The sequence below is a fragment of the Brienomyrus brachyistius genome, chromosome 15, assembly GCF_023856365.1.
Source record: "Brienomyrus brachyistius isolate T26 chromosome 15, BBRACH_0.4, whole genome shotgun sequence".
NCBI lineage: Eukaryota > Metazoa > Chordata > Actinopteri > Osteoglossiformes > Mormyridae > Brienomyrus > Brienomyrus brachyistius.
The window spans coordinates 19,686,026-19,711,733 of record NC_064547.1 but is presented as its reverse complement, the minus strand read 5'-3'; the positions used below and the strand labels follow the sequence as shown (position 1 = coordinate 19,711,733).

The 25,708-nt window shown below is 48.7% G+C and overlaps 2 protein-coding genes across 3 annotated transcripts; one reads left to right on the top strand and one right to left on the bottom strand.

Annotated features, from left to right (window-relative positions):
* Window positions 1-4,771: 4,771 nt before the first annotated feature.
* On the bottom strand, window positions 4,772-17,458 carry sgk3 (serum/glucocorticoid regulated kinase family member 3). Of its 2 annotated transcripts, none has more exons than XM_048976836.1 (18): window positions 17,208-17,458; window positions 16,283-16,599; window positions 12,017-12,210; window positions 11,716-11,799; window positions 11,504-11,576; window positions 10,903-10,978; window positions 10,620-10,695; window positions 10,080-10,129; window positions 9,373-9,430; window positions 9,117-9,200; window positions 8,746-8,877; window positions 7,935-8,047; window positions 7,562-7,598; window positions 6,979-7,065; window positions 6,552-6,647; window positions 6,321-6,476; window positions 5,813-5,902; window positions 4,772-5,689 (listed from the first exon to the last, which is right to left on the bottom strand). In XM_048976836.1, exons 3-18 carry the CDS (start codon window positions 12,089-12,091, stop codon window positions 5,531-5,533), a joined length of 1,446 nt encoding a protein of 481 aa, XP_048832793.1. In that variant the 5' UTR covers window positions 12,092-12,210; window positions 16,283-16,599; window positions 17,208-17,458; the 3' UTR covers window positions 4,772-5,530. The 2 variants fall into 2 exon arrangements, with proteins under 2 accessions (XP_048832793.1, XP_048832792.1); XM_048976835.1 differs by having other exon boundaries at window positions 16,328-16,599.
* Window positions 17,459-17,594: 136 nt separating this feature from the next.
* On the top strand, window positions 17,595-25,563 carry vcpip1 (valosin containing protein (p97)/p47 complex interacting protein 1). Its single transcript, XM_048976834.1, has 3 exons — window positions 17,595-20,506; window positions 22,312-22,398; window positions 22,494-25,563. The coding sequence occupies exons 1-3, from the start codon at window positions 17,872-17,874 to the stop codon at window positions 23,297-23,299; spliced, it is 3,528 nt and encodes a 1,175-aa protein (XP_048832791.1). The 5' UTR covers window positions 17,595-17,871; the 3' UTR covers window positions 23,300-25,563.
* The last annotated feature ends 145 nt before the right edge of the window (window positions 25,564-25,708 follow it).

Below are 25,708 nucleotides of genomic sequence, written 5' to 3'. Positions count from 1 at the left end.
AACCGAAAAGAACATTCTTCTTGATTTTTTATAGCGGTATTCCAGTGTATTCAAATGGTAGGGGTTGGCAAACGAAAAATACTTTATATGTTTGATATTAGTCCACATTTAACTTAACTGTATGTGAAGTGTTATTCAGAGGACTTGTAAATAAAAAGAAGCAAATAATTTCTTGGAAACTTAACTAAGTGAATAAAGCACAGATTTCAGTTTGGCCGTGCATGATAACCTTACACCATTGTCGTTCTTGTTTAAAATCAGCTTTGAATGTTTTGCAAAGCCAAGTTTATGTTCACTGAATATGCAGTAAACACCTTAGAAATGTGTGGAATTATTGATAATCTGCTTTACACCAGCCGAAATTATAATCAACAGGTGCAAAGAAAATTTCTATTAGTTTGTGCAAAATTCATAAACTCGCAGGCAGCCAACTCTCACGCGCCTGCGGTGACACTCGCGCTTTCAGGCTCTCACGCTCGCGCAAGAAATCATACCGCAGATCAATATTAGTCCATTATAAACCTAAAGTTAGCTACACCGAAAGCGTTTGGGGTACTTTGCAAGCCCCACAGACTATTTACAAGGTAATAAAACTGTTACATGTATACGTAAATGGCGGCCAGCTGACCGAAGTTTTCAACTTGGCACTCAAGCAGTTAATTTACAGCAGCGCAGGATATTACTCAAGATTTTCATGCAAGAGTTTTAGAAACAGCATTTATTACACCTCTTTTAATTAAGGAAGGGATTTGTACATTACAGACGTTCTGATTAACGGACTAACAAACTTGCAGAAAATGTAAACATGATGATTAGATAGATAGACAGACAGATAGATATTAACCAGACTGAAACACCCCAAAATGACAGCCTGTTAGTGCCCCCCCCTCCCAGCCACCATTTCACCTGCAACGGGACAGACAGTCCATCAAACATCTGGAGTACATCTTGGTGAGTCATTTGTCCCAAGTATGTGATCTGAATTCAGAGACATTTGTGTGGCCATAATTGGCAGTGCAGTTCTGACATTGACGTCCTTCGCTGTCGCACGAGGAGGACGAATTCGATCAGAAAATAAGCTGAAACGAGCTGACAGAGTCATCATAAATCATCTCGGCGGCGGCTTGTCCGCTCTTTGATGAATGGCCCTTTGGCACTTCGGCTTGCCGTGGATCGCTCTAGCCCTCCACTGGCTTAGGCTGGCCACCGCTCAGGAGCCTGGTCCTCATAGCAGGAAGCCTGACTTTGGGCCTTTCTCCCTCTCCGAGCTGCGGCAGTCCTGGTAAAGGTCCTGACCTTGAGTTGAACCACCAAGGCTAATATTGAAGCGCTGTTTCCAGGAGCCTGTAGCCAAGCTGTGCTGTGCACGCCCTTTGACCCTCAGCGCATCGCTCATCGCGGCTGTCTTAGCTGTGCCGCGGACACACTGGCTTGTCCTTCAGCACGACGCACCAAAGCAGACAAACAATCAATACTCTACACAGAAATGAGCCATAAGTCTAGCCAGTCAACGCTAACTGTCACCCGGTGACTTCAGAGAGTTGACTATTTGTCCTTTTCTGCCAAATTTATTCTTTGCGTTTATTGAGCTGGACATTTTCTGTAAGAAATGCAAAATAAAGTTGATTTTGTGCTTATGTAATGATGGAGTACTGTGTTTTTTTTCCCTACATCAAAACATACACATTACATTCAGTGGGCACTTTTATACAGAGCAATACACGAGTGAGAAGGCGGGATCAGCCAGTGCAAGAAGCCACTGGGGGTTAAGGGCTTCGCTCAGCCCAACGGTAAAATCCCACTGCCGACCATCAGGTTTGAAGCAGCAACCTTCAGATTAGAGACACCATGTCCGCACTCACCAAGGAGCCCGATGAGCCGCTTGCGACCAAGCACTGTATCCGGTCCATCCTCCATTAACTGGGGAAGGGGGGTATCGGCATTTCCTAGAGAGCCAGACTGTATGCAGTGCTGCTGCAGTACATCGTAAAAAAGCCAACTGCACCCAGATTATCTAAGTTTTTGAGTAGAACCTAAGGTACTTGAAAAAGAAATTAACAACGTATATAGCGCTGCCGTCTTCCAGCCTTGGAATATCGAGGGCATGGAAGCGAGCGAGAAAAACAGCTGAGCCCTGGTCACTGTATCTGCCAAAGACTCTCTTCTGGGAAACACTACCAGCCCAGAACCAGAGCGACTCAGTGCTTGACGCAATGCTTTCTGCTGTAGCTGTCATCTTCATCACTCTTCTCTGAAAACGCCATGCCGTGCAAGAATCCGCTGCATGATCCTCTTTAAAACTGCGCTGAACTGACTGACTTTTCAATGACATCTGACACTCCAGTGAAAGAATTTGAAAAATATTTACTCAGCTTTCGACTTAAGCCATTTATTTTGTTTGTCCTATGCGGAAGAGAAACGGCTCTTAAGTTCATAAATGGTTGAAATGCGCCATCTTGTGGGCAGAAACTTCAGTGTGGAGACGCAGCGAACATTGGCGCGTGAAAGGTGGTTTGGCTGCTTGCCACGTTCCTACTGACCGGCGCTGCTATGGAGGCGCTGCAGAGCGAAAGCACGCGCCGAGTACCGCCAGAGCTGACTGCAGGCTGAGCAGGATGTGAGCACATTTCCTGCTGCGAGAGGAAGCAGACAGCATACCGCCCCCTTTAGAGGAATCTCCACAATGCCAGGAGATGACTGTACCAAATATCCACTGCTGCAGAAATGGATGTAAATTCCAGCCATTGTCTTTGTTGTTATGTAATGTGACAATCAATACTGGCGATTGTTAGCAATGAATGACTTCCTGGGGAGGGAATGGAGTGGTTCACCACCCTTTGTGAAAGCAGAATCCATACATCTCATAACCTTTAAAAGAATAATATTAGCAAAAATGCCGGGGTGGTGCACTGGTCAGCACTGTTGCCTTGCACCTCTGGGACCTGGGTTTGAGTCTCTGGCTAGATGTGGAGTTTGCATGTTCTCCCCATGTTGGCACGGGGTTTTCTCCAGTTTGTCCCCCCCCCCCCCCCCCCCACTGTCCAAAAACATGCTGAGGATAACTACAGTTGCCAAACTGGTGTTAGTGTGCCCTGTGATGGGTCGGTGTCCCACCCTGAGCTGTACCCTGCCTTCGTCCCATAGGCTCTAGAGTTGAAATGGAACAAAAACATACAACCAGGAAAAAATAAACGTGTAAGTTGTATTGTGGTGCATATAAGAAGAAATATAAAATCCACAAATAAAGGCTTTTCATTAGTAAGTCTATCACACGGACACATGTACTGACCAGGCTTCAGAGGCCTGATAGCTTAACATTACCCAGATAGCAGGATGGGGACATTGCTGCACTGTTATGAACCTAATATGTGCCAGCTGGCCCCGGCTGAAAGCTGATTGGCCCGGGGAGTGGCCCCTCCCCTGTCACTCGCCACTTCAAAACGTATCATTGGCTGATGATAAGGTTGGCCCCCTGTAAGAGTAAAGGTCCCTCCTATGCAGGATCCAGCAGGCCGCACAGCATATATTGTGATCCCAAACACCACCCAAGGTCAAGGCTGAATGCTTATCCAATGCTACTGTTCCGGGAAGCACGGGTGGGGGTGGATGGGGGCCAGCCTACTGCAGGACACGCACACAAACTCCACACAAAGGCCATTTCCTGTCATCAACCCCTTCGCTCACTCACACACTTTCATCCATCCATCCATCCATCCAGTCTATCTACCTAATCACACCTTTCATTCAATCCTATGCTGCCTCTGACTGTAGGTAGACAGTCTAATGTTAAAAGTGTAAAATGTCATGTTTACATACTCGTACATTATCTTGCATGCTGCATGTCATACCTGGTCACACCCACGATGGCCTCTTTTGTGTTTAACATATTTGGCCAATAATGATCTTTCTGATTCCAATTCTGATGGCAGCAGTTATATCCAGAGAAACATTGTGGGGAACTATGACTCTATAACTGAGTATATAAATAAAGAAATTCAGTTACCAATATGGCTGCAGTCTGCATGAGCCTGCCACAGAGCTCACACCCATCTGTAACCGTCCTCGTGATTGTGTTCACCCTCCCTGTTCACAGCTGTGTGTGCCTGGCCCTGTCACGCTCCCAGAAGGACATTGCTGGGACTCACTGACTATTTCACCGGCCTGTTTGTTACACCATAGGGGATGCAAACCCGCCTAACAGAAACACTACGCAGAATACGGAAAACCAGAAAGAATACTGAAACCGAAACCACAACTGTCTGGTTTGCGTGACAGCATCGGACCCAATGTACTTCTGAACAATCACAGCTCCTAGTGTCCTCCTCTACTTGACAACTAGTGATGACTGATAATGTCGGACTGTGATTGGTCAGAAAGTAGGACTTTTGATGCAAATATCATACTGCCCCAAGTGCCAAAGCTGAGCAGCAGTAGATAGGGAAGGCCCCCCCAACCCACAGCTCACACAAACTCCAAACCCAAGCACCTATAAGAAGTTTTATCCTGCAAAAAATAAGTTTGAGTACCAGCTGAACCCGTGCCACTGTGGAAATTCCCACAACAGCATTTTAAAGATCTATCAGGCGAGGCTGAAGGTCTCCATTTGCGCAGGTAACCTATCCCGGGTGCACCGCTGACTCAGCCCCTGTGATGCCCTTGTGCCCGTCCTTGTTCGGTGTTTAAGAAAAGCAGACCACCTTCAGCTTCCAAGGTGGACTTGCAGGGGAGATCTCATGCTGAATATGGATGTTTACCTGACATAAATCATGGGAAAGGTAAAATATTATCATTTTAATAGTACAGGACACATAAAATAATGCCACAGAATTAATTTATATGGTACATGATGGCTGGTTCCTGGTTCGCAGGACAGAAAGCATGATGCAAGAATAACAAAAGATAAACTAGTAGATCATATAATGATGTGGTAAAGGGCTGGGGAGAAAGGCCCAGATATTAAAATTATTTTCAGCAGGAATATAATTTTACCCCCTCAAACGACCCATTTGTGGGAGAGAGGCAACAAGTGGTCTTGAATTTGTTTTATACCCATAACAGCTCAACATTGGATCAGCCTGACTGGAAAACTAATTTTAATTCAGAGAAGACATGGCAGGAAAAAAACATGAAATGAAAAAATGACAAAAAAAAGCAATTAGAACAGCATATTTACAGTTACCCTGGTTAGAAACACAATATTGAACATAACCAAAAAAACATATACATTTTATTTTCTTAAGTGCTTCTTTGTATACAAATTCTCTCGTATTTTTTATTTTTTTTACAGTGAATACAAAACACATTTTGCATAACAGAATGCCAGCAACTGAACTAAATACATACGCAACGCATTCAAAGTTTTCATAAAAAAAAAAAATCAACTGAATTCTCATTCATGTCACATTGTTTACTAAACTTTTATTCTACATTAATTAAAGCAATTTCAAAAGGTCCCTTGAAAATTGAAAGCAAGGTCAATGTTAACGTAGGGAAGAGATTGAATTACACACAGCTGTCCTCATTGGCTCATTTACAGGAAAGAGTCATCAGTGGGCGGGGCATAGGAGAAGCCCAGGAAGGTGTCGTCTGCATCCAGAACGCTGGCGTTGACAATGGGGTAACGCACCGAATTTGTGACGCTCTCCTCTGTAAATTCTAGGTCAAAGTTTGCAGTGTCACACACTGAACTCTGCAAGCGAAAAAAATAATTAGGACAGACCTGGCTGTAAGACTTGTATAATATTAAAAACACAGGTGGAAAAGAAACACATTTTGATCACTTTCCAGTGGGAGGAAGGATGCTGATACTCACCACAGTAGGTCTGAAAGGCGGCTCAATCAGCTTCTTCTCGAGAGCGTCCCAGTCGATAGAGGAAAAGAAGCTTTGTTTTTTGATCTCATTCTAAAGATGTACGAGACAAAAGAATCATCACACACACAAACTCTGATTGTTCATACTGATGGCGTGCAGCAAGAAGGACAATACAGACAAAAGGCATTGATGGATGGATGGATGGATTCGGGCTGCTGGTTACTGCATGTATGGTTTACCTACCCTGGGCATGGATTATGCAAGCACCGAGAAGCTGTAATGGGAACCAATTTATACTGGCATAGTGGCTATAATGGGAACCAGTTTGTGCTGGCCTGGCGGCTATAATGGGAACCAGTTCGTGCTGGCCTGGCGGCTATAATGGGAACCAGTTCGTGTTGGCCTGGCGGCTATAATGGGAACCAGTTTGTGCTGGCCTGGCGGCTATAATGGGACCCAGTTCGTGTTGGCCTGGCGGCTATAATGGGACCCAGTTGCTGAGACTCACAAAGTCGCCATGGCAGCCCAGCCGCAGTGTACGCTCCTTCTGCAGTAGCCCACGCAGGAAGGCCTCAGCCTGGCAGGACGCCCCCGGCTTCATGCGCAGCGCCTGGTGCAGGATGTTGTCATACATCTCATGCGTGTCCCTGCTGTAAAAGGGGGGCTGTGGGGGGGTGGGAATCAGCTCAGCGTCAGAAGCTCCTCTGGGAGGCGTGAGCTGTGGAGAACGGCAACCTACCAGGCCAAAGAGCATCTCGTAGAGGACCGAACCCAGACACCACCAATCCACTGTGTTGTCATAGGGCTGCTTCCGTAAAACCTCAGGGGCCAAATACTGGGGGGGGCAGGAGAGGAGCCTGGCGTGAGCAACTGACACTGAACGGCTTGGCTACACTCCACACGGCCGACCCCAATTTTAACCCCGATTATAAACAAAAATAAACGTCTTTCTCAACCCAGTCCTTGGGAACCCCCAGAGTGTCCACATTTTTGCCCCCTCCTAGCTCCCAATGCACCTGTACCAGATATCGGGTGTTCCTGATTGGCTGGTTCAGGCAGACTGTCTGGGGGTCCCCGAGGGTGGGCTGAGGAACACTGGCTCGCACCTGAGCTCAACACAGCCACTCCTCTCGGGAGGCCATTCCTCCATCTCCCAGGCAGCTTACCTCCGGCGTCCCGCAGAAGGTGCTGGTGGTGTCAGCCAGGCCCATGCCTTCTTTGCATAATCCAAAGTCCGTCAGGACAACGTGGCCCTTTGGGAGACAGACGGGGTTCGTTAGCACACCGCCCTCCCCAAAACAGTCCACCCACCGCTATGTTTTCCCATAACTGGAAAACAAGCAGGGCAGTGGGGCGTGAGGACCGATTTTGAGAACCAGTGTTTGAGAACCAGTGTGCCATAGCAACATCTCGCCCCTCGCCCACTTTCCTGCTCCCTCTCATTCCCGGCAGGATTTGTTAGCAAACGGCACTGTATTCCAGCACGGGAATGAACACCAGAGCATCCCTCCTTTCTTCCTTCTCTTCCTTTTTTCTCTGAAAGCTTTGTGATGGTGCGCAGTGACAGAACACCCACATGGGTCTGCACGGCTGTTTCCGCATATCAGTCGGGACTGACACAGACGCAAGCACACATCGCTCAGCCGCGAGCGCCGGACCGGCCGGCAGAACCGACAGCGTGATCTACAGCACAGACGCCTCGGCTTTACAATAACACATGCCTCCCCGCCCGGTGCGACGAGGACTCACCTGAAAGTCCAGCAGGATGTTTTCTGGTTTCAGATCCCTGTTAAGAGCAGACTGTTATTATTCACAAGTTGCGGTTTCCAGCACAACAACGGTCAGTCTGTGGGGACCGTAAGGAACAGAGAGGATAAAGAGTATAAATCTATACATCAGCAGAGAGCAGAGACAGCAGGACAAGACGGTGCCCTGTGACAACATAGAAACCACACTTCCCAGCATGCCTTGCAATGGCCCACACATCAGGAGTAAAGATAGGAGAATGTCTAAGAAACCACTACTGGCAGTAGAAAGTCAAGCGTTATATAGCAACAATAGATTATGCAGGAAAATCACGGCTGCGGGTGGGGGCCATATGCGGAGGGAAAAAGCCGCTTACCTGTAAATGATGTTTAAGGAATGGAGGTAGCCCAGAGCACTGGCAATTTCCGCTACATAGAACCGGGCTCTGGGTTCCGGAAAGGTCCGCTCTCTCTGCAGGTGAAAGAAGAGCTGGAAGGAAAAAGAGACAACCAGTGGGGAATAGTGAGGAGGAGAAGCAGGGGGGGGGCAGCAGTGTCACTGTGACAACACGCATGCCCCCCCTAAATACGTATGCTACTTGGGTCTGAAATAGAAGCATTACTATTCTTATTATTTACGTTTACATATGTGGGCTAAAAGTTTGTGCACTGAGAACAGGCGAGACACAAACATGAGCACATTTTCCTGACAGACTTAATGCGGGTGATCTGGGCGGCTGAGTCGCTTCAGTCGGTTGAACAGAAAAGTTAATGACAGAAAAAAATTAATCAAGCTTGTGGAAGCAAGAGAATCTAAAACAAGAAATCGGAGTGACTTGCATGTTTGTAAAAACTATTAAATGTAACTGCAAAGCACTGCGGAAATAACAGCGATTTTCAAAACTAACTTTTACTTCTTAATCCTTGCAATCTAGTGCAAGTAATACTTGGAGGGCATAAAGGTCAAATTCATCAACCCCCCTTACAGAACAACTGGTCCCAGCCTGGCCCCTCCAGTTGAAATAGTCTGGAACTGCCACTGAAGTGAAGGTGCGTGGACAGAAATGGCCGCGCAGAGGGGGGAGAAGCTTCCACAATTCTGCGGGAACGAGGCGCAGCTGCCAGTGGAAGTAACACCACACATTGCGTGACTCTGGGTTTCCCTGCTACTGGATCCCCTGCACTCACTTCCCCGCCGTTGATGAAATCCAGGACGAGGTAGAGCTTGTCTGCAGTCTGGAAAGAGTAATGCAGGCCCACGAGGAAAGGATGCTTGACGCTCTTCAGCAGGACGCTACGCTCGGCCATGATGTGCTTTTGCTGCAAGAAAACGAGCCTGGTGACACACAGCGGACGATTAAATGGTAAGAGCAGAGTGCAGAGGGATGCCGTGGGGGGAGGCAGGCAGGCATCATCTACACCCAAGCTCAGCGGGAGGGGACTGAGCTTCCGTAATGCTACAGCTGCACGCAGGTAAATCGCTTAGATCAGAATAATCTCATCACTCGAGACCAAGCAGCCAAAGGAAGACGTTTGTTGGAAGCAGGTCAGGCTGTTACCTCTCTCCGATGAACAATCAGCCTTTTCTGCAAAACTTTGATTGCATAATATTTCCCATCCAGTCTGTGTTTGGCAAGAAAAACCTTCAAGAGACAAGGGACACGTGTTGGGCAATCGTCCAAAAACACAACCAGCCACCCCACAGGCCGATGATCTGCCACCAGCTCTGTCACACTTCCTCTAAAGGCCACCACTGCTGGACAGTAACCACCAGGAGATAAGTTCTCTCATGGGTTTGCCGGGATGGCCACATACCTTGCCGAAACTCCCCTTCCCAATGACTTTAAGGAAGTCAAAGTCTGTGGGCTTGGCACTGCAGGGCAGGAGAAACAGGGTGACGTTATTTTCGATGTAACAATCCTGAACAATGAGTCTTCTGTGTAGAAATATGGGCTGCTGGCTGTGAAATACTCAGTTAGCAAAAAGGTAACAGGAGGCTGTTTTGATGTTTTTTTGCAGTAATTCACTGGCAGTCTGATGCAAAGGGCAGCAGTTTCACAGATAACCTTTAGCAGCAAGAGGAAGTGATGTCGCCCGGAGCCATTTCCTTCTGAAAGTACACACAGTCCTCCTTGGGTTTACTATAAAACTGAAATTTTGGATTCCACAGATACCACAAGGCCCTGTTCATAACCTTGGCAAAGACCCTAACAATCTCAAAGACATGGGCCAGTTTCTGCACTAATGGCTTTGCTGTGATCACATGTAAGTGACACGTTAGGGTCATGGGAAGGCCTGTACACAGCATGTACGCTTATAGCAGCGAGGCACGCTGTAGACCCTCTATAGCTTGAGAAAAATTATTCAGTACATAAAAAAAAAAAATTGGCCCAAATGAAAAGGGAGAGATTTTTGTGGGAAAACTGCACATCTGAAAATAAAGGGCACCATGAACTAAGAGAGACAACAAATCCCACCTCACACCAAGAAAACCAGGGAAATAAATGAGGTGACACACTTACTGTGGGTTTCCGGAAGGGCCCAGGTTGATATTTCTGGAGGTAGAGCTATTCTGAAAAGCAGCATCACAACATAACAAAACCAAGTTAGTCCAAGTCAGCATCCGTCAGTGACAGGGGAACAATGAACCTTTAAAAACTGCATTGCAAAGGTGTTACTGATTAAAAAGCATCCAATGAGACTGCTTGTCAATTAATTTTTTAAAAACTCAGAACGGATCCTTTAGAACTATAATTGGGGTTTCAATTTATTGCTACTTAAAAATAAAGTTTTACTTAAAACTACTAGTTGTTTATAATGTAATGCATACTTTTTGTAAACGAATGAACAAATTAATGATTTTTGTTATAAAACCAATAAGTCTGCAATATTTTTAACTTAATTAAGCAAGTATATCATGAATTTTCATGAGCACTGTACTGTCCTTTCACTTCTGTGGATATAACCCTAACCCAACAATAACAACCTTAACCATAAGTGACCAAATACAATACAAGACTTTTGTCATTTTTAGCACGAGGCCCCAGCACAGCCACACCCACCTTCTCCTCCTCATCCTCAGAGGCATCCGACCAGCGTTTCAGTCTGTCCATCAGGAGGAAGCTACGTACTTCAGGACTGCGAGCAAGACGTGAGAATGCAGTCAGATGCCGGTGCTTACATTGTCGCTACACACCAGACACGTATTTCAGCCAGGAGAACTCAGCAAGAAGCCAGTTAGCAGGGGCTGAGAGATCAGGGACGGGGGCAAAGGCCGGGTATCCGGACCTTGAACGGGCCGGAGCCGGTAAGGACTGGCGGGTGAAGCGGCGGAGGGGTCCTCACCGGCTGCTGAGCTGGGGGTGCGAGACAATCCTCTGGATGAATTCGTTAAGCCCAGTTTTCCTTTGCTTTAAAAATTCTAGGAGGAGTTAGAAAAAATAAACAGATACTTTAAGCTGAAGTTCAAACTGTCTTTGATAATGATTTAAAATTAGGAGAAATCAAGGTGATAGCTGGAGCAATTTTGGTGGCGGGGAATTTAAATATATATTACTGAGTATAAGGGGTAGAATGTAAACAATCGGTCTTTCACTAAGAGCAACACCCATCATCTCCGACCAGTTTCTCATGACTAATACCTTCCTACAGCATGTGCTGTACTGGCATTAAGCACAGAGTCTGTCGCCCATCTGAGCCACACACACACCTGTAAACAGGCTGCAGTGACAACAGCGCTAAGAATAAGGGTGTGAATGAGCAAAGACTGTCTCTGCAGAGTAACTGTGCCTATTGAGTTCAGTCACATGAGCTCATTCACACTCTGCTTTCGCCAGACAGCTCTCCATTTCATTTACATTCACCAGAAGCAAAAAATCTCCAGGTGTCTGCTCCACCCCCTGCCCTGCCCCCCCCAATCCCCGCTCTCAGAGGTGCCAGGATTTACCCGGGTCAAAATTGTCTCCAAATATCCTCTTAGATGGGATCTTCAAGTTCATGGATGGAAACAGTTTCCTCAACTAAAAGAAAACAAGAAGAAATCATCTTCATTTATATTCGATTCGTTTAGTAAACAAACTTCACACAACCTGTCCCTGACGCCGACGTCGCGCGGCCTGGTCCCTGGCCTGGGGGAAGCGTGTCCTAAACTCCACTTACTGTGTTATGCAGTTTGTCAAACTCTGCGTATCGCCTGAAGACAAACCATTCATCCCTCCCAACACTGACCAGCACTTTGTAAACCTGGAGAAAGAAAAGAAGCTTTTAAAAAATATATTTTCATTGTTTTCAGTCACAGGTGAAGAAGCAGCTACCGAGTGTCTGAACCGTCACAGCAAGTGAGCTGTCAGTATAGAGATACGCTACACTTGTTTATCTGTCCACCATTTACAAAGGGGTGGGCAGAGTGATGAGAGACCCGCCCCCTCCTCCCACACGCCCTGCTCTGTCTGGCCCTCACAGTGTAGCGTTTCTTCTTGTCCCTGTGCTCGTCATGACAGGGGATGCTGACGCTGGGACAGCTAGGCTGCTCCATGACGTGGCTGAAAGGGGGCGCTGGTCTCTGCCCTCTGGTAGGACTCGTCAGCAGTGAGGGAGTCTGGGCTGCTCTTCACAGCGGTGACAGGGGACCTCCATGCAGGAATGGAGCTGGACCTGGGGGGGAAAGAGAAGGGAAAATAGAGAGAAGACCTGTGAGAGATCAGAAAAGAAAAAAATAATGACAGCTTTTAATAATTGGGGGGGGGGCATATACAGATACGCCCCTCCCTCCCCACAAACACTTTGACATTCTGGACCAGTGATGCTTAGCTGGCTATTTTTAGAGAACCTTCCGGCCTCTGATGAAAGCAGGAAAGCCGGCTCGCATCCTGAGCAGCCGCAGGCAGGTCTAACGAGAGAAGACTCGCCCTGCAGCGCTGGGAATTTCGGCGACACGAACCGGCTGGCCGGCATTCCGGGCCGCCACTCAGCCGACAATGGAAGCAGGAAGATTTGTGACATGACATCACTTCAGCCACATGAGCTGCTTCTGTCAGGCAAGCGTAACCAGGCGTTATCCGGGCGTCTGCCGGAGACTCACTGAGGCAACGTTTCTCAGCCCAGTCCTCGGGAATGCGAGACGGTCCATGTTTTTACTCCCTGCCAGCTCCCGGCCAATCAAGATGCCCGAATATCTCGTACAGGTCTTTAGGGAGCTGGGAGGGAGCTAAAACATGGACTGGGTTGGGAAACGCGGCTCTATTGAACACTCTCATCGTCTGGCTCGCCTCAGAAAGCACAGCGCGTTCATTTCCCAGTTCCTGCCCCTCAGAGCTGCCACATCCATCAACATGGGCCAGTGGGCCCTGACCACAAACACCCCCAGCAACACTTCCTAATCCGGTCCTTAGTGACTCACAGTCGGTCCACGTTTTGGCTCCCTGCCAATCAAGATACCTGAATATCTGGTACAGGTTTGCTGGGAGGTAGGAGGAAGCAAAAGTGTGGACCGTCTGTGGGTTCCTAAGAACCAGGCTGGGAAACATCGCGCTAAGCCAATATGCGCTGACATGCAGGAATACTTGGCAGTGGGCAGGAGATCACTCCCGCTGGGCTATTTAACATGCTCAGAAGGGCACTGTGAACCAAGTGTGCGGAACTGGGGGGGGGACCTTCACATCGCAGGGTAGTCAGATCTGCAAACAAACGGAAAACAGAAAGCTGACCTAAAGGTGGCCGTATACTTCAAACGAAATTAAACTGAACACGCTGGCGAGAACAATCTGTTGCCACCCCACAATCCCAGAAGCCGCCGAACGTTTGTGATGCAGCAGACCGACATACAGACTGCAAACAAACGAGTGCATTTTAATAAAGGAGATAACAGCTCTTTTAAAGCTGGTAACTGCATAATTAGTCCTGCTGACCAATCCGGCGGCATCAGCCAAACATGGACAGTGGGCGGGATTAAAACGAGGTCATAAGATGGCAAAATGATGCCATCATATGATTCGTCAATTTCGCTTGAAATACACAGCAACCTAAAGGCTATGTTACAGTCCACTTGGCGTGCCGAACCACAGAGGATGGCTTTAATTCAGTGCCATGTTGTGTTGCTAGACCACTGCCTCCTACAGACACAACAGGCAACTACAAGTCTACGGTTGCCAAAGCAGAAGCCACGGTGCTTTGTTACTGCAGGCTTACTTCTCCGTTTCATATCCTATTCACAGGCCTCAGATCCCACTAGGACTATAACAAAGAAGACAGAGGCCCCTCCCCAGCCCAGACACTCATTTCTGTTCCCGACCTTCATGCAGCGATGGTCCCCCTAATGAAGACCACAACATCTCCAAGGAGTCGCACGCTATCAAGAACAGTAAAAAAAAAAAAAAAAAACACTAATGAAGAAATTATCATCCTGCAGTCGGTCGAAGGAAGAGAAGGCGGGTATTTGCCTGTCTAAAGGCTTGCAGGGCAGACATATGTAACCGCAGACGAAAAGTGAAAGTAAGAGGGGAACGGGTAGCTTATCCCTGAGCCGCCCACATGCACGGAGGAACAGTGCTGGACTGACTGGGCATGTTTACCATACAGCCCGCCTGCTACGGAGGATTAGGACGGATAACCCTGCTTAATAAAAGCCATCTCAGCTTGAGTGGAAACTCTTATCAATATTATAAAACGATAATCAGCAGCATAATCATCTGAGGTATTTATAGCGAGTGTGCACAATTTATTTCAAATGAAACCATAGATAACACACTCACTCACATAAACACACCACACCCAGTCAGCAAGCCCAACACGTGGATTAGGGGCAAGGGGGGGCAGCACACAGGCCACTAGGACTTCACTGCCTTTGCTGAGGCCCCTGGACCACTCTACCCACCTGTAGGTGTCTCCCATTTGTCTGTAGATTTTATAAGAAAACAATTAGGAAAATAAAACAGGCAGGACTGCGGTCACCTCTAGAGCTGAGGACCTTCCTTCATCAGCAAGACTCCACATAAACAAAGTCACTGTAACAAAAGCTAAGTTACTTATCCTGACCTCATTCACCAGCTCTGACATTTATGTTCGGACCAAAAAATGTAACTTTATCCTAAAATCGGTTATGTAATGTGACTGTTGCAAAAACGTTGCGTAAGTAACGAATCTACTTGCCGAAATGCACTGATATTACGGAGTGAGAAAAGGGAACGCAGGCCACTGGCGAAGTTTCACCCTTTATGCCAGACTTCCGCTATGGGAGAGGAAGGGATGTTCAGCGGCGATTTTTAGGGGAATCAGAGCCGGGGGAGTTCGTGAGGGATCTCCACACATGACACACATGGAACAACACGAGGCGCATCTGCGTACAGCCCATGGCGAAGGAACCGAACAAAGCAGCAGGAGACACTTGCACCAGCGGCTTCTCCTGCATCCCTGCGCTTCTAACATCTGCTTCCCGTTTGCCCCAAAGCACGTGCAGAACAGAAGCAGAGGAGCCGTCCTCCACCGTGACCTCGTGGCCGTTTGGAAAATACACATGCAAATATAAATACGATGGAATGTCAGCATGACATTTATTCTTAGACTGGTTCTTGTTTTGCTGGACTTGCATTTCAACTTGCATTCGTTACACATAATAGTGTCTAAGGTACTGATTTCCTAAAGGCACCACAATGTGGGACTCTGCTCAGCATCGTACTATGACACTGTCAGAAATATCCCGTGCATCGGAAATCAATCGGCGCCTAAAAGTGCGACCAAACCACTGTCCTTTTAGAGAACCCACGCCTACTCCTGTGCTCACTTCATTGACTTTCACTTTCAGATTTTATTTCAAGATCCTGCAGTGTCCTGCAGTGTCCTCCCCAAAAGCTTAACCCTCATTCGCCAGGCCCAGACTGCTGAGCGAGGGCACAATCAGTGCATTCTTTCTGTCTCAGCCCTAGAGACACACCAGTCCAGCTGAGCCTGGACTAACATACAAACAGGCACCGGCACCACGGTTGGGCTTTCAAGTTCCCCATTCAGAAATTCAATCTGGGAAAATATCCAAACGATTCAGACTGTCAGTACGGTTAAAGAAAAAGAAGGGGCCAGAAGTGGACCAGCCTCCAGCAGCAGAAGAGCTCTCAGCAAATCAGCGTCAGATATTACGATGGGATGGCAGAACAACACAGTTAAGAACTAAGGCAGTCAGCGATCGGCTTCACCACTGCGTCTTGTTACATCAATACGCTCAATCTAGTTCTTGTTCATAAAGAAAGGACGCCGTGGAAAGTGTTGAAATAAGGGCTGGATTCAAAAGCGCAATCTAGACTGATGTATGTTTTAAACCATGTTTACACACACGAACGTTGCGGCGATGGTGTAAGATTCGGGCTCTGCATGCGATCGGTCATCATGCCTTATAATCAAGCTTAAGCAAATATATGCAAGGGCTCTAATTACGGCTCAATCGCCCCATTTGTTCAGTGCTCTCCCGTCCATAGGCGCTTTTATTTCCACGTTTTAACCACAGTCACCGTAGTGGTGACTCTTTCCAAAGTGACATAAAGGTACACAAACTTTCTTGAAATCACATGGATTCAGTGAGCGGAGTTTCAATATGCGCTTATATATCCAATGTATATAAAGTATTAGATACGAAATACCCAGGTACGGCATTAAAACAACAAATATCCACGCACAGTATAAGGGGGGAAAACAGCCAAATTAGCGCTGTTTAAAAGTTTAAATCTTTAGATCTACTTACTACCCAAGAAGCTGAGTTAAAGAGATCCGAACATGGTTAACTAACCGAGATCTTAGCTTCTGCTGCTCTCCTCAGCTTCTCCTCCAGTTGCCCGCGCTGACGTGTCCGACAGCGGTGGGGAATTAAGGCAGCAACCCGGGGTGGCGGCCGGCGGCGCGTCGGCAGGTAGCGGCGGGGGCGGAAGCGGCTGGCTGAGCCATTCATTCGGCACCGCGCCGGCCGACTGGCCGGGGAGCAGCGCCATCTAGCGCCCGAGTCACACATGTAACACCTCTGCTGTCCAGCAAACTTCTTCGTGTGATCCGAAGAACGGGAGTCTGTGCATAATTGTAAGAACCAGAAAGATCTTTTAGCCAAGTTTATTAAACATACAAGGTGGTTGTGGGTGTGCCCCGGTATAACATAAACACGCAACATGACATTTTACATATTTAACATTTCACCGTCTATCTACAATTAGAAGCAGCATGGAATATAATAGCAGGTGAAATAAATAAATAAATATGGAATAGGAGTAAATAAGCAGGGCTGATGCCAGGAACAGTTATAGCATCGCATAAATGGGGTTCTATGTATCAATTATTGGATTATACAACCGTTTTAGACCTTTGACACATCACCTCATCCTGCCATTTACTGAATTTACTTCGTGTTAAAGCTTACGGACATGAAATGGGTGTTTATTTACTGCATGTAGTATTCTATGTTTGTAGTTCGCTAAAATAACGTTTTAATTGTTTTCACCGTCAAAAAAAAACTGGGTTTCCAGCTGTCACTGTTGATGTGTGGCATTTGAAGCTAAACTTCTCTATAATAGTTCCCCTCACTGCAAATTACTGAACATTACTGGACCAACGGGATATCACATAACTCCAACGTAAAATTAGCGTTAAAATACATTTGTTTCACTAGCTACAAAAATTACCTAGCAAAGAACATTCCATCTTCCGTTAATACGACAAAACATCCAGTTTTTAAATTACATTTGTGCTTTTTAGCGTCCGAAAGGGACAAATGGCGACTTCACCATAGGTCTAAATACTGAAGTAATTAGCTACCTAAGAAGCAGTAAGGTTCAGTATGATATGGATTATTATTCAAAATAAATAATATTAAATTCTTTTTTCATCTTCCGGTGAACTGATGCAACCAAATAGGTAAACAAAACTGCCCATGATACACTCAGATATGTGGTACTTGCAGTTTATTGAAACAGAAACCTAAGCACTATGCGACAACCCAAACTATTTTTCCCGTGATCCTTTAGTGTAACCACTTCCATTAGTTGTAGCGATGGTCTCTGGGATATGAAGTTTAATATACAGACAAATACTGATCACACGGAGCATCGTCAGGTACATAAAAACTACAAATCCCAGTATTTTCTGCGTGTAAGGTCGCCTGTTACGTCCTGAAAAAGAGGCAGTGGAAAAAGTCCATGGAAAAAAAAAGAACCGCTTCCGTGTTGTTTTGGTTCTGGAATTGTGATGAATAACAGCTGGGTGAGGTGAAATAAGACTGACGAATAGTCGACGAGAAGCCTATAATGGTCTTGTAATAAATAGTATAGAAACACGTTATCCGCAGAAATGTCATTGCAGCAGGGATCGAAGAAGAAGGACAAGCGAGTTTTGTCAGGTACCTGCCCGGACCCCCAGTGCCAAGCGAGACTCTTCTTTCCAGCTCACGGCTCCGGCAGCATCGAGTGCACCGAGTGTGGCCAGCGGCACGAGCAGAGAAACCTTCTGAAGGTGGAGGAAGTCACCGACCCGGACGTGGTGCTTCACAATTTACTGAGGAATGCGCTGCTGGGCGTCACGGGAGCCCCCAAGAAGGGGACGGAGCTAGTGAAAGTGATGGGGCTCTCCAACTACCATTGTAAGCTGCTGTCTCCCATTCTTACACGGTATGGCATGGATAAGCAGACAGGCAAAGCCAAACTGCTGAGGGAGATGAACCAGGGAGAGATGTTCGACTGTTCGCTGCTAGGCGACAGAGCTTTCCTTATTGAGGAGGAACATGTCTCTACTGTGGGCTATGGCAAGGACCGTTCAGGCAGCCTTCTTTACTTACATGACACTTTGGAGGAGGTGAAGAAAGCAAACTGTAATAAAGAGTGCCTTATTCCCGTTCACGTGGATGGAGATGGACATTGTTTGGTCCACGCTGTGTCCCGGGCATTGGTGGGCAGGGAGCTGTTCTGGCACGCTCTAAGGGAGAACCTGAAGCAGCATTTCAAGGGAAACCTGGACCGGTACAAGGCTCTCTTTCATGACTTTATCGATGCTGCTGAATGGGAGGACATCATCAACGAGTGCGATCCTTTGTTTACGCCACCGGAGGGCGTCCCCTTGGGGCTGCGTAACATCCACATATTTGGCCTGGCTAACGTTCTGCACCGGCCCATAATCCTGCTGGACTCCCTGAGTGGCATGCGGAGCTCTGGGGATTACTCTGCCACCTTTCTCCCAGGCCTGGTCCCGGAGGAACAGTGCAAGGCCAAAGACGGCCAATTCAACAAGCCCATCTGCATCGCCTGGAGCAGTTCGGGCCACAACCACTACATCCCTCTGGTTGGCATAAAGAATGCGCCCCTGCCCCGACTGCCTGCCAGGCTGCTTCCCAAGGCCTGGGGTGTGCCTCAGGAGCTCATCCGGAAGTACATCACCCTGGAGCAGGACGGCAGCTGCATCATCGGCGGGGACCGTTGTTTGCAGGACAAGTACCTGATGAGGTTGGTTGGTGCCATGGAGGAGGTGTTCATGGAGAAGCACAGCATACACCCCTCACTGGTCGCCGATGTGCACCAGTATGTGTACAGGAGGACAGGAGTGATCGGGGTGCAGCCGGAGGAGGTCACAGAGGCCGCCAAGCGATCGGTCTTGGAGAACCGGCTGCATCGCTGTCTGATCTGCAACGCGCTCTCCGAGCTCCTCGTCCCTCCCGAGTGGCTTTCTCCCGGTGGGAAGCTGTACAACCTGGCAAAGACCACGCACGGACAGCTCCGACCCGACAAGAACTACAGCTTCCCACTCAACAACGTGGTGTGCTCCTATGATCCCGAGCGGGACGTCCTGGTCCCCGATTACAAGCTGAGCACGCTCAGCACCTGCCACTGGTGCCACGGGACCGCTGTGCGTCACATCCGAGGTGACGGCTCCGTTAAGTACCTGGATGGGGACCGGACCAACACCCGCTCCCAAGGGGGCAAGTGTGGCTGCGGCTTCAAGCATTACTGGGACGGTAAGGAGTATGACAACCTTCCAGAAGCCTTCCCCATCACTCTGGAGTGGGGAGGCCGTGTGGTGAGGGAGACGGTATACTGGTTCCAGTTTGAAAGCGACTCGGCGCTGAACAGCAATGTTTACGACGTGGCGATGAAGCTGGTGACCAAGTATTTCCCTGGGGAGTTTGGCAGTGAGGTGCTGGTGCAGAAGGTGGTGCACACCATCTTGCATCACACTGCCAAGAAGAACCCAGATGAATACAACCCAGTGACCATCGACGGGGCACATGCACAGCGGCTCACAGACGTGGCTGAGGGAGCAGCTGGGGTGGAGACTCAGCCACCTACCAAGATCATCCTGACAGGGCAGAAGGCGAAGACGCTACACAAGGAGGAGTTGACTATGAGCCGAGCTGAGCGCAGCCTCCAGCAGAGCATCGGGGAGCACGCCTCGGTGGCCCAGAAGAAGCGCACTGACCAGCTGAAGCAGGAACAGAGGGGGCAGGTCCGTCCTGCGTCCCCAGGCCCACCCCAGGAGGGGCCGGCTTCTGCCCCGGCCACGCCCACCAAAGCCACCTCCTCCCCCAAATCGAGCAAGGAGAAGAAGATCCGCGTGACCACCGACGACGGCCGGCAGGCCACGCTAACACTGAGGGCGGAGACCACCTTCTCAGAGCTTCAGAGGAGCATCGCTGAGGAGTTTGCCGTGCCTCCAGCCCAGCAGTGCATCCGCCACGGCTTCCCGCCAAAGGAGCTCCTCCCACCCAAGGAGGGCCAGGAGGAGGAGCCACTGCCCCTGCAGCATGGGGACCGTGTGAGTGTGGAGACCCTGAAGGACCCCAGGGAGAAGAGCAGTCCAGCGCCCGCTGCCCCTGCGGCTGACGCTCAGGCTGTCGGCCGTGAGGAACCGGCATCTTCCAGCAGGGTGACATCACGAGAGCTGCAGGAGAACATCGACCTTGAGATGTCCTCCCTCTGTCTTCTGGCAACATTGATGGGTAAGACGCGGCAAACCGATGCTGTCAGGTGTCATTCCGGCTCCTGTGTTTGTCCAGTTGTAACTTTTTAATCTAAGCTTTCATGTGTGTCTCTTTAAACTGAATTTGAAACTTTAACACCATCATTCAGAGTTCAGTCCTGTGTAACTGTGGATAAAGTACTGAAGGACTTTGCTCGTAATTTAAAAGCTTACGCTGCCCTGCCTTGATTTCTCATTTGACTGTACTTATGGTTGACGACAGCCTACTGATTTTAAGGCCCTGACCTCCTTAGTTATCTGGGTAATCATTACCAGCAGTCGGCGAGTGATTGCGAGCTTTGTTCTTGCATATCCTGTTAAAAAGAGTCACTCTGAAGTCATTTTGAAACTGAAAGCTATAGAACCTTATTTGATTGCAAATTTTTGTAATTAAGGCACAGTTTGATCTGCATATGCCTTAAGGGGCGCCATTGTTGAGGGTAATGGTGATGAAAGGATGCAGCATGGCTGTGTAGAGAGGAGAAGACGATCCTCCCATCATAAGGGGACACCATCGTACACACCGTGATATTGCTGCATGGGTTCCACTGGGTGTGGTGTAGCTTAACAACTGGAAGCCTATGGACTGGCTGCTGGGCCTTTTTTCTGCCGTCATTTCCATGATTGCTATGCAAGACGAGTCATAGTTTCACCTCCTCTTCGCCTCACCTTGGCCTCCCTGCCTCGTTGGCGCCGCAGCACGCAGTTGCCATAGTGATAAGGGACCAGCGTCGGTCACCTTCTCCTGGCAAATGCTGCTCTGCTGCTTCTCTCCAACTTGAAGTCTCTGCTGTAAGGGTGTGTGTGTGTTGCAAGACTGCAGGTGAACCCCACAGACCATTGCGTCTGAGCCGTCGGGGCAAGGTGGGGGCGTGGACACACTCGCCGCACACTTCCTGTGGCACGTCCATGTTCCCCTTGTCTCCTCCGTGACATCCCCGCGACAGTGGAGCGTATGCCCTATGGCACGTGTCGCCCCCCCAGCTTGTGGCACTACGCCCCTGCAGCCAGCACCAACCCCCCCACTCCTCGGCCGAAGCGCCGCCCAGAGACCCCCGGGTCCCCCGTTCTGGATATGTTGTGATGCTGTCAGTGTCTCGTTATAGAAACGACAGCGCTTGGCATCGCCTACGATTGCGGAGATGGGATGGGAGTAGCAGTGGGAGTGCAGCCAGATATCGATAACGGAGAGTGAAGTAGGGGCTGCAGTGTCCCCCCCCCCCCCCATAGTTTAAGGTTGAGATGAATTTTATTGATCCCAGGGGCAAATTCCAGTGCATACAGCAGTGACTGTACACAGTCGAACATGCATGTGGTACCAGACAAAGTGCACAGACGGTAAACACAGCGCAGACGTGGAGCGCAGTACAGGCAGGGGTGGTCGCCGGGTTAAGAAGGTCCAACTTGCGTACAACTTGTACTTATGAACGGACTGCCAAAAAGCCTATTATATTACAAATTCAGGTTAAATGCAGTGGTTCAAAATAACGAGTACGCTTTTTAACGTTCATGAACAAGAGTGGCCTCAGTGGTTTCTCAACTCGAGGTACAATACTGTATCGGGTTACTTTATTACTGTGTAATAACAATTATTGTTTTCGTTATGCACTGTGTTACTTTTCTGACTTACCTACAAATTTGACACATAAGTCAAAGGGGGACTGCCTGTACACAAATAGGATATTCTGATATATCGGAATATAGAGGAAAGTAATAATACATTAGCTATGAATATTTGTGCAGTGAAAAGACAGCACCCCAGTGCTAACTTCCTGTCTTTCACAGGAGAAGATGTCTGGTCCTACGCCAAGAAGCTGCCTCACTTGTTTCAGCAGGGTGGCGTCTTCTACAACATCATGAAGAAGGACATGGGTACGCCGATCACATGACGTGACGTGGTGACACTGCGTGCTGTTCCTGCAGTGTGACATATGACCACCCCCCCCCCCCCCCCGTCTTGCCCGCAGGCCTCGTCGACGGCAAGCACTGTACACTGCCTCATCTCAGTGGCAAGACCTTCGTCTTCAATGCAGCTGAGGAACGGCTGGAGCTGTGCGTTGACGCCGCCGGCCACTTCCCCGTGGGCCCTGACGTGGAGGAGCTGGTGAAGGAGGCGCTGGCACAGCTGCGCTCCGAGGCGGCGGCGAGGAGTCGCGAGGGGAGCCCCGCCCACAGTGCCTTGCGGCTGGGCAGTGGTGGTGTGGTGCGTAAGAAGGAACCGGTGCGGGGCGTCACTGCCTTCCAGGGCAAGGGTCACTCACTGGGAGGTTCCCTGCCAGAGCGCAAGCTGCTAGCCCGCAAGCACAGCGCTGGTGTGGAGCTGGGCACCGGCACACCCCCGCCCCTTCCCGAGGATGCGGCCCGCGAGCTGGTCCGTACCGCGCCAGGCATTGTCACCCTGCGCGATGGCCGCCATCTGGACCCCGGCACGGTGGAGGCACAGCGCCGGCGGCTGCAGGAGATGGTCTCCTCCATCCAGGCCTCCATGGACCGACACATGAGGGAGCAGGGCCGCGGGTCTGCCCCGCCCAGAGACCCCACCCCGAGTGTGCTCCGCCACGGCGACTCGGAGGAGGAGCGGACAGGGGGCGCCAAGACGGCTGCCCAGGGAGCTGCCCCCGGTGGCCTGGAGGCCTCCAGCATGGAGGTGAGTGCGGCCGGTGCAGAGGGAGGCGCCAAGGAGGCGGTGGCAAAGGGCCCGGAGGAGCAGGAGGAGATGGAGAGCCAGGATGCTGAGCCAGGCAGCACAGCAGAGCCCATGGATCATTCCTGACGGGGCAGCCCAGGAGGGGAGGCCCGCATGCAGCGGGAACACCTGCCGTGCTCAGTCCATGTGGGTAGCACGGCCAGCCTTGGGGCCGCATCACAGCTTTGGGTTCAGCGCCCCCTGTCTTTACTGCATGATGTTGCATTTGGTTCATACTTCACACGAGTATGCCTGCCTTAGTGCTGCGGCGGCAGTGCCGCTGACGGGCAGGCTGGCGATCCCAGCGTGTGCTCTGCGCGTCCATTCACAGCCCTCCACAGATTCAAGCAGAGGTCCGATTTATCAGTGTGGACTATGAGAACAGCGCCCCCTGGGGTCCAGCTTGCTCCGTGTGCCGCTATCTGCTGCTGCAGTGATACACGACGCCTGACCCTGAACAAACCCCATTCCAGCTGAAATTTTCTTATTCCATAATCACTGTCACAGTACTACAGACGTTGCCCCGCTGCAGTTTTCATCGCTAGCTTAATCGCGGCTCATTGCTGCCTCTTACTCTTTCGGCTAATCGGCTTTGGTTTTTTACTCTCCTAATTCAGCCTGTCTTACGTTTCCCTGTTAAATTTGGATGGACAGTGGAATCAAAGCACACCTCTGTCGTCTTATCCATTAAAATGAAGTTGCTGTGTGTGGTGCTGTGATTCCTGTCTTAGCAGGGAAGGTCAAACACCAACAGTTTGTGTTTTCAGCACCTTTGGCGAATTTCCCGCTTTATATACAAATCAGCCAGTGGCACAGTCTGAGAATTTTGAATGGGACCTTTGGATACCGTGTAGTGGCTGGATTAGTCGATAGAAAATTTTTCAGTCTGGCTGTAAATATTTTTTACAGCCTATCTCTTCTTTTATTTCCTCATCTCTCCAGCCACTCATGCTAAGCCGTTTTTAACAAAGAAGTCGTAAAACAAGTCTTTTCTTAAGGTACTGAGACGCAGGGAGATGATCAGTCTGTGCTGGATGGTGGAGGAGATGCTGATGTTTGTGTCCCTTCTGCTCTCAGATCTGTGAAGACTGTTGGGTTGAAAACGTACAGAATGTAGGAATATATCTGCAGCCAAGTCCCCCCCCCCAACCAGTAGATAGATGCAAGTTGAGCCACTGTCTTCCGGGGGGGGTGGCGTGACACTGGGTCGAGCACACCATTTCTCTGCACCCTCCACTCCCTGCCCTTAAAGCCCCCGCCTGCACATTATTGGCCCATGCTAAGCATGCATGGGGGTTGGAGGACCTGCAGGGTGTTTCCCTCATCTGCCGTGTTCTTTTATTTTTTTCTTACATTTGCTTTGCCGTTGGCTTTTCCCGTAGCCACTTTATAATTCATCATGCACTGAGATGTTTTAGGAATGAAGAGAAAGTCCATGACGAAATTCTCATTACACCTACATTTGATAGGGAATTGCATATACTGCGTTAATGGCGGGGAATGCATTTGGTGTGATCTATTCAGTGCATAGGCACAGTTTGATGTTCTACACTCAGAATTCAGTGCCACTCTCTGTAAAGAAATAGAAAAAGCATAGGAACCTTAATTTGTGTCTTACGGCTCTCTAAACAAACTGGGAACCAGTTGTGATATTGGATGTTTTATCTTCATTTCTGAACTTTCTTTTAATTGACAGTGTTCTGGGTGGCAGATGAGTGTATCACCGTATCCGGTGATAAGACCGCAGGCTCCACATCATCACACTTTGGCCTCTTTCTCAGTCTTAACCGATCTCTGATTGTCAGGGAAACGTGGTTGTTTATCTCAGCTGGCAAATTGCGTTTGTTGTCACATACATTGATACTAGTTATTTTTCTTGCCATGCAGAGAGTGACAGATTAATAAATGGCGAGACTGACATAGAACAGAACAAGCAGGGGATTACTGTGGGTAAGGTCTCCAAAGATAAACAATGGAACACCTTTAAGGTGGGACGTTAGAATGTTGTATAAATGGTCTGTGCTAGTAATTAAAATTGTTATACTCTAAGAATATTGTATAATATTGTCAGTCCATACAGCAATGTGTGACATGGAATGCTTATGAACATTGAACAACACTGGTTAATTTCACAAACACAAGGTGTTTTTCTTTGACTGCTGTATGAATTCTATGTATTGTAAGCTGGTGTATTATAATAGTATATATTGTACTATACATTTATCTGTACAGAAAGTTGTTTTCTTTTTAGTTATTTTGTTTGCTAATGAAATAAAGTTAACGAGGCTCCGTTTTTGCTGTCTGCATGCATCACTTTTCAACCTCTGCAATAAAGTAATTCCTTAACACTACTGTTTGTCATGTAGTTCTTATGCAACCCCCCCCCCCAGGAGGAGACATCAATTTTCTGGAAGACGCTGCCAAAAAATGGTCTGTCCTGCCTGTACTTCTGGTGGATCTCCCGATTGTACTGGTAACCCTACACTTGTGGTATAC

Excerpts from the sequence above, each read along its gene's own strand:
- sgk3 (XM_048976836.1), bottom strand. The coding sequence starts at position 12,091 with ATGGAGCAGCCTAGCTGTCCCAGCGTCAGCATCCCCTGTCATGACGAG. Across the intron at positions 11,577-11,715 it reads TTGACAAACTGCATAACACA|TTGAGGAAACTGTTTCCATC; the intron begins GTAAGTGGAGTT and ends GTTTTCTTTTAG. Across the intron at positions 9,201-9,372 it reads GGAAGGGGAGTTTCGGCAAG|GTTTTTCTTGCCAAACACAG; the intron begins GTATGTGGCCAT and ends TGTCTCTTGAAG.
- vcpip1 (XM_048976834.1), top strand. The coding sequence starts at position 17,872 with ATGTCATTGCAGCAGGGATCGAAGAAGAAGGACAAGCGAGTTTTGTCA. Across the intron at positions 20,507-22,311 it reads TCTTCTGGCAACATTGATGG|GAGAAGATGTCTGGTCCTAC; the intron begins GTAAGACGCGGC and ends TGTCTTTCACAG. Across the intron at positions 22,399-22,493 it reads CATCATGAAGAAGGACATGG|GCCTCGTCGACGGCAAGCAC; the intron begins GTACGCCGATCA and ends TCTTGCCCGCAG.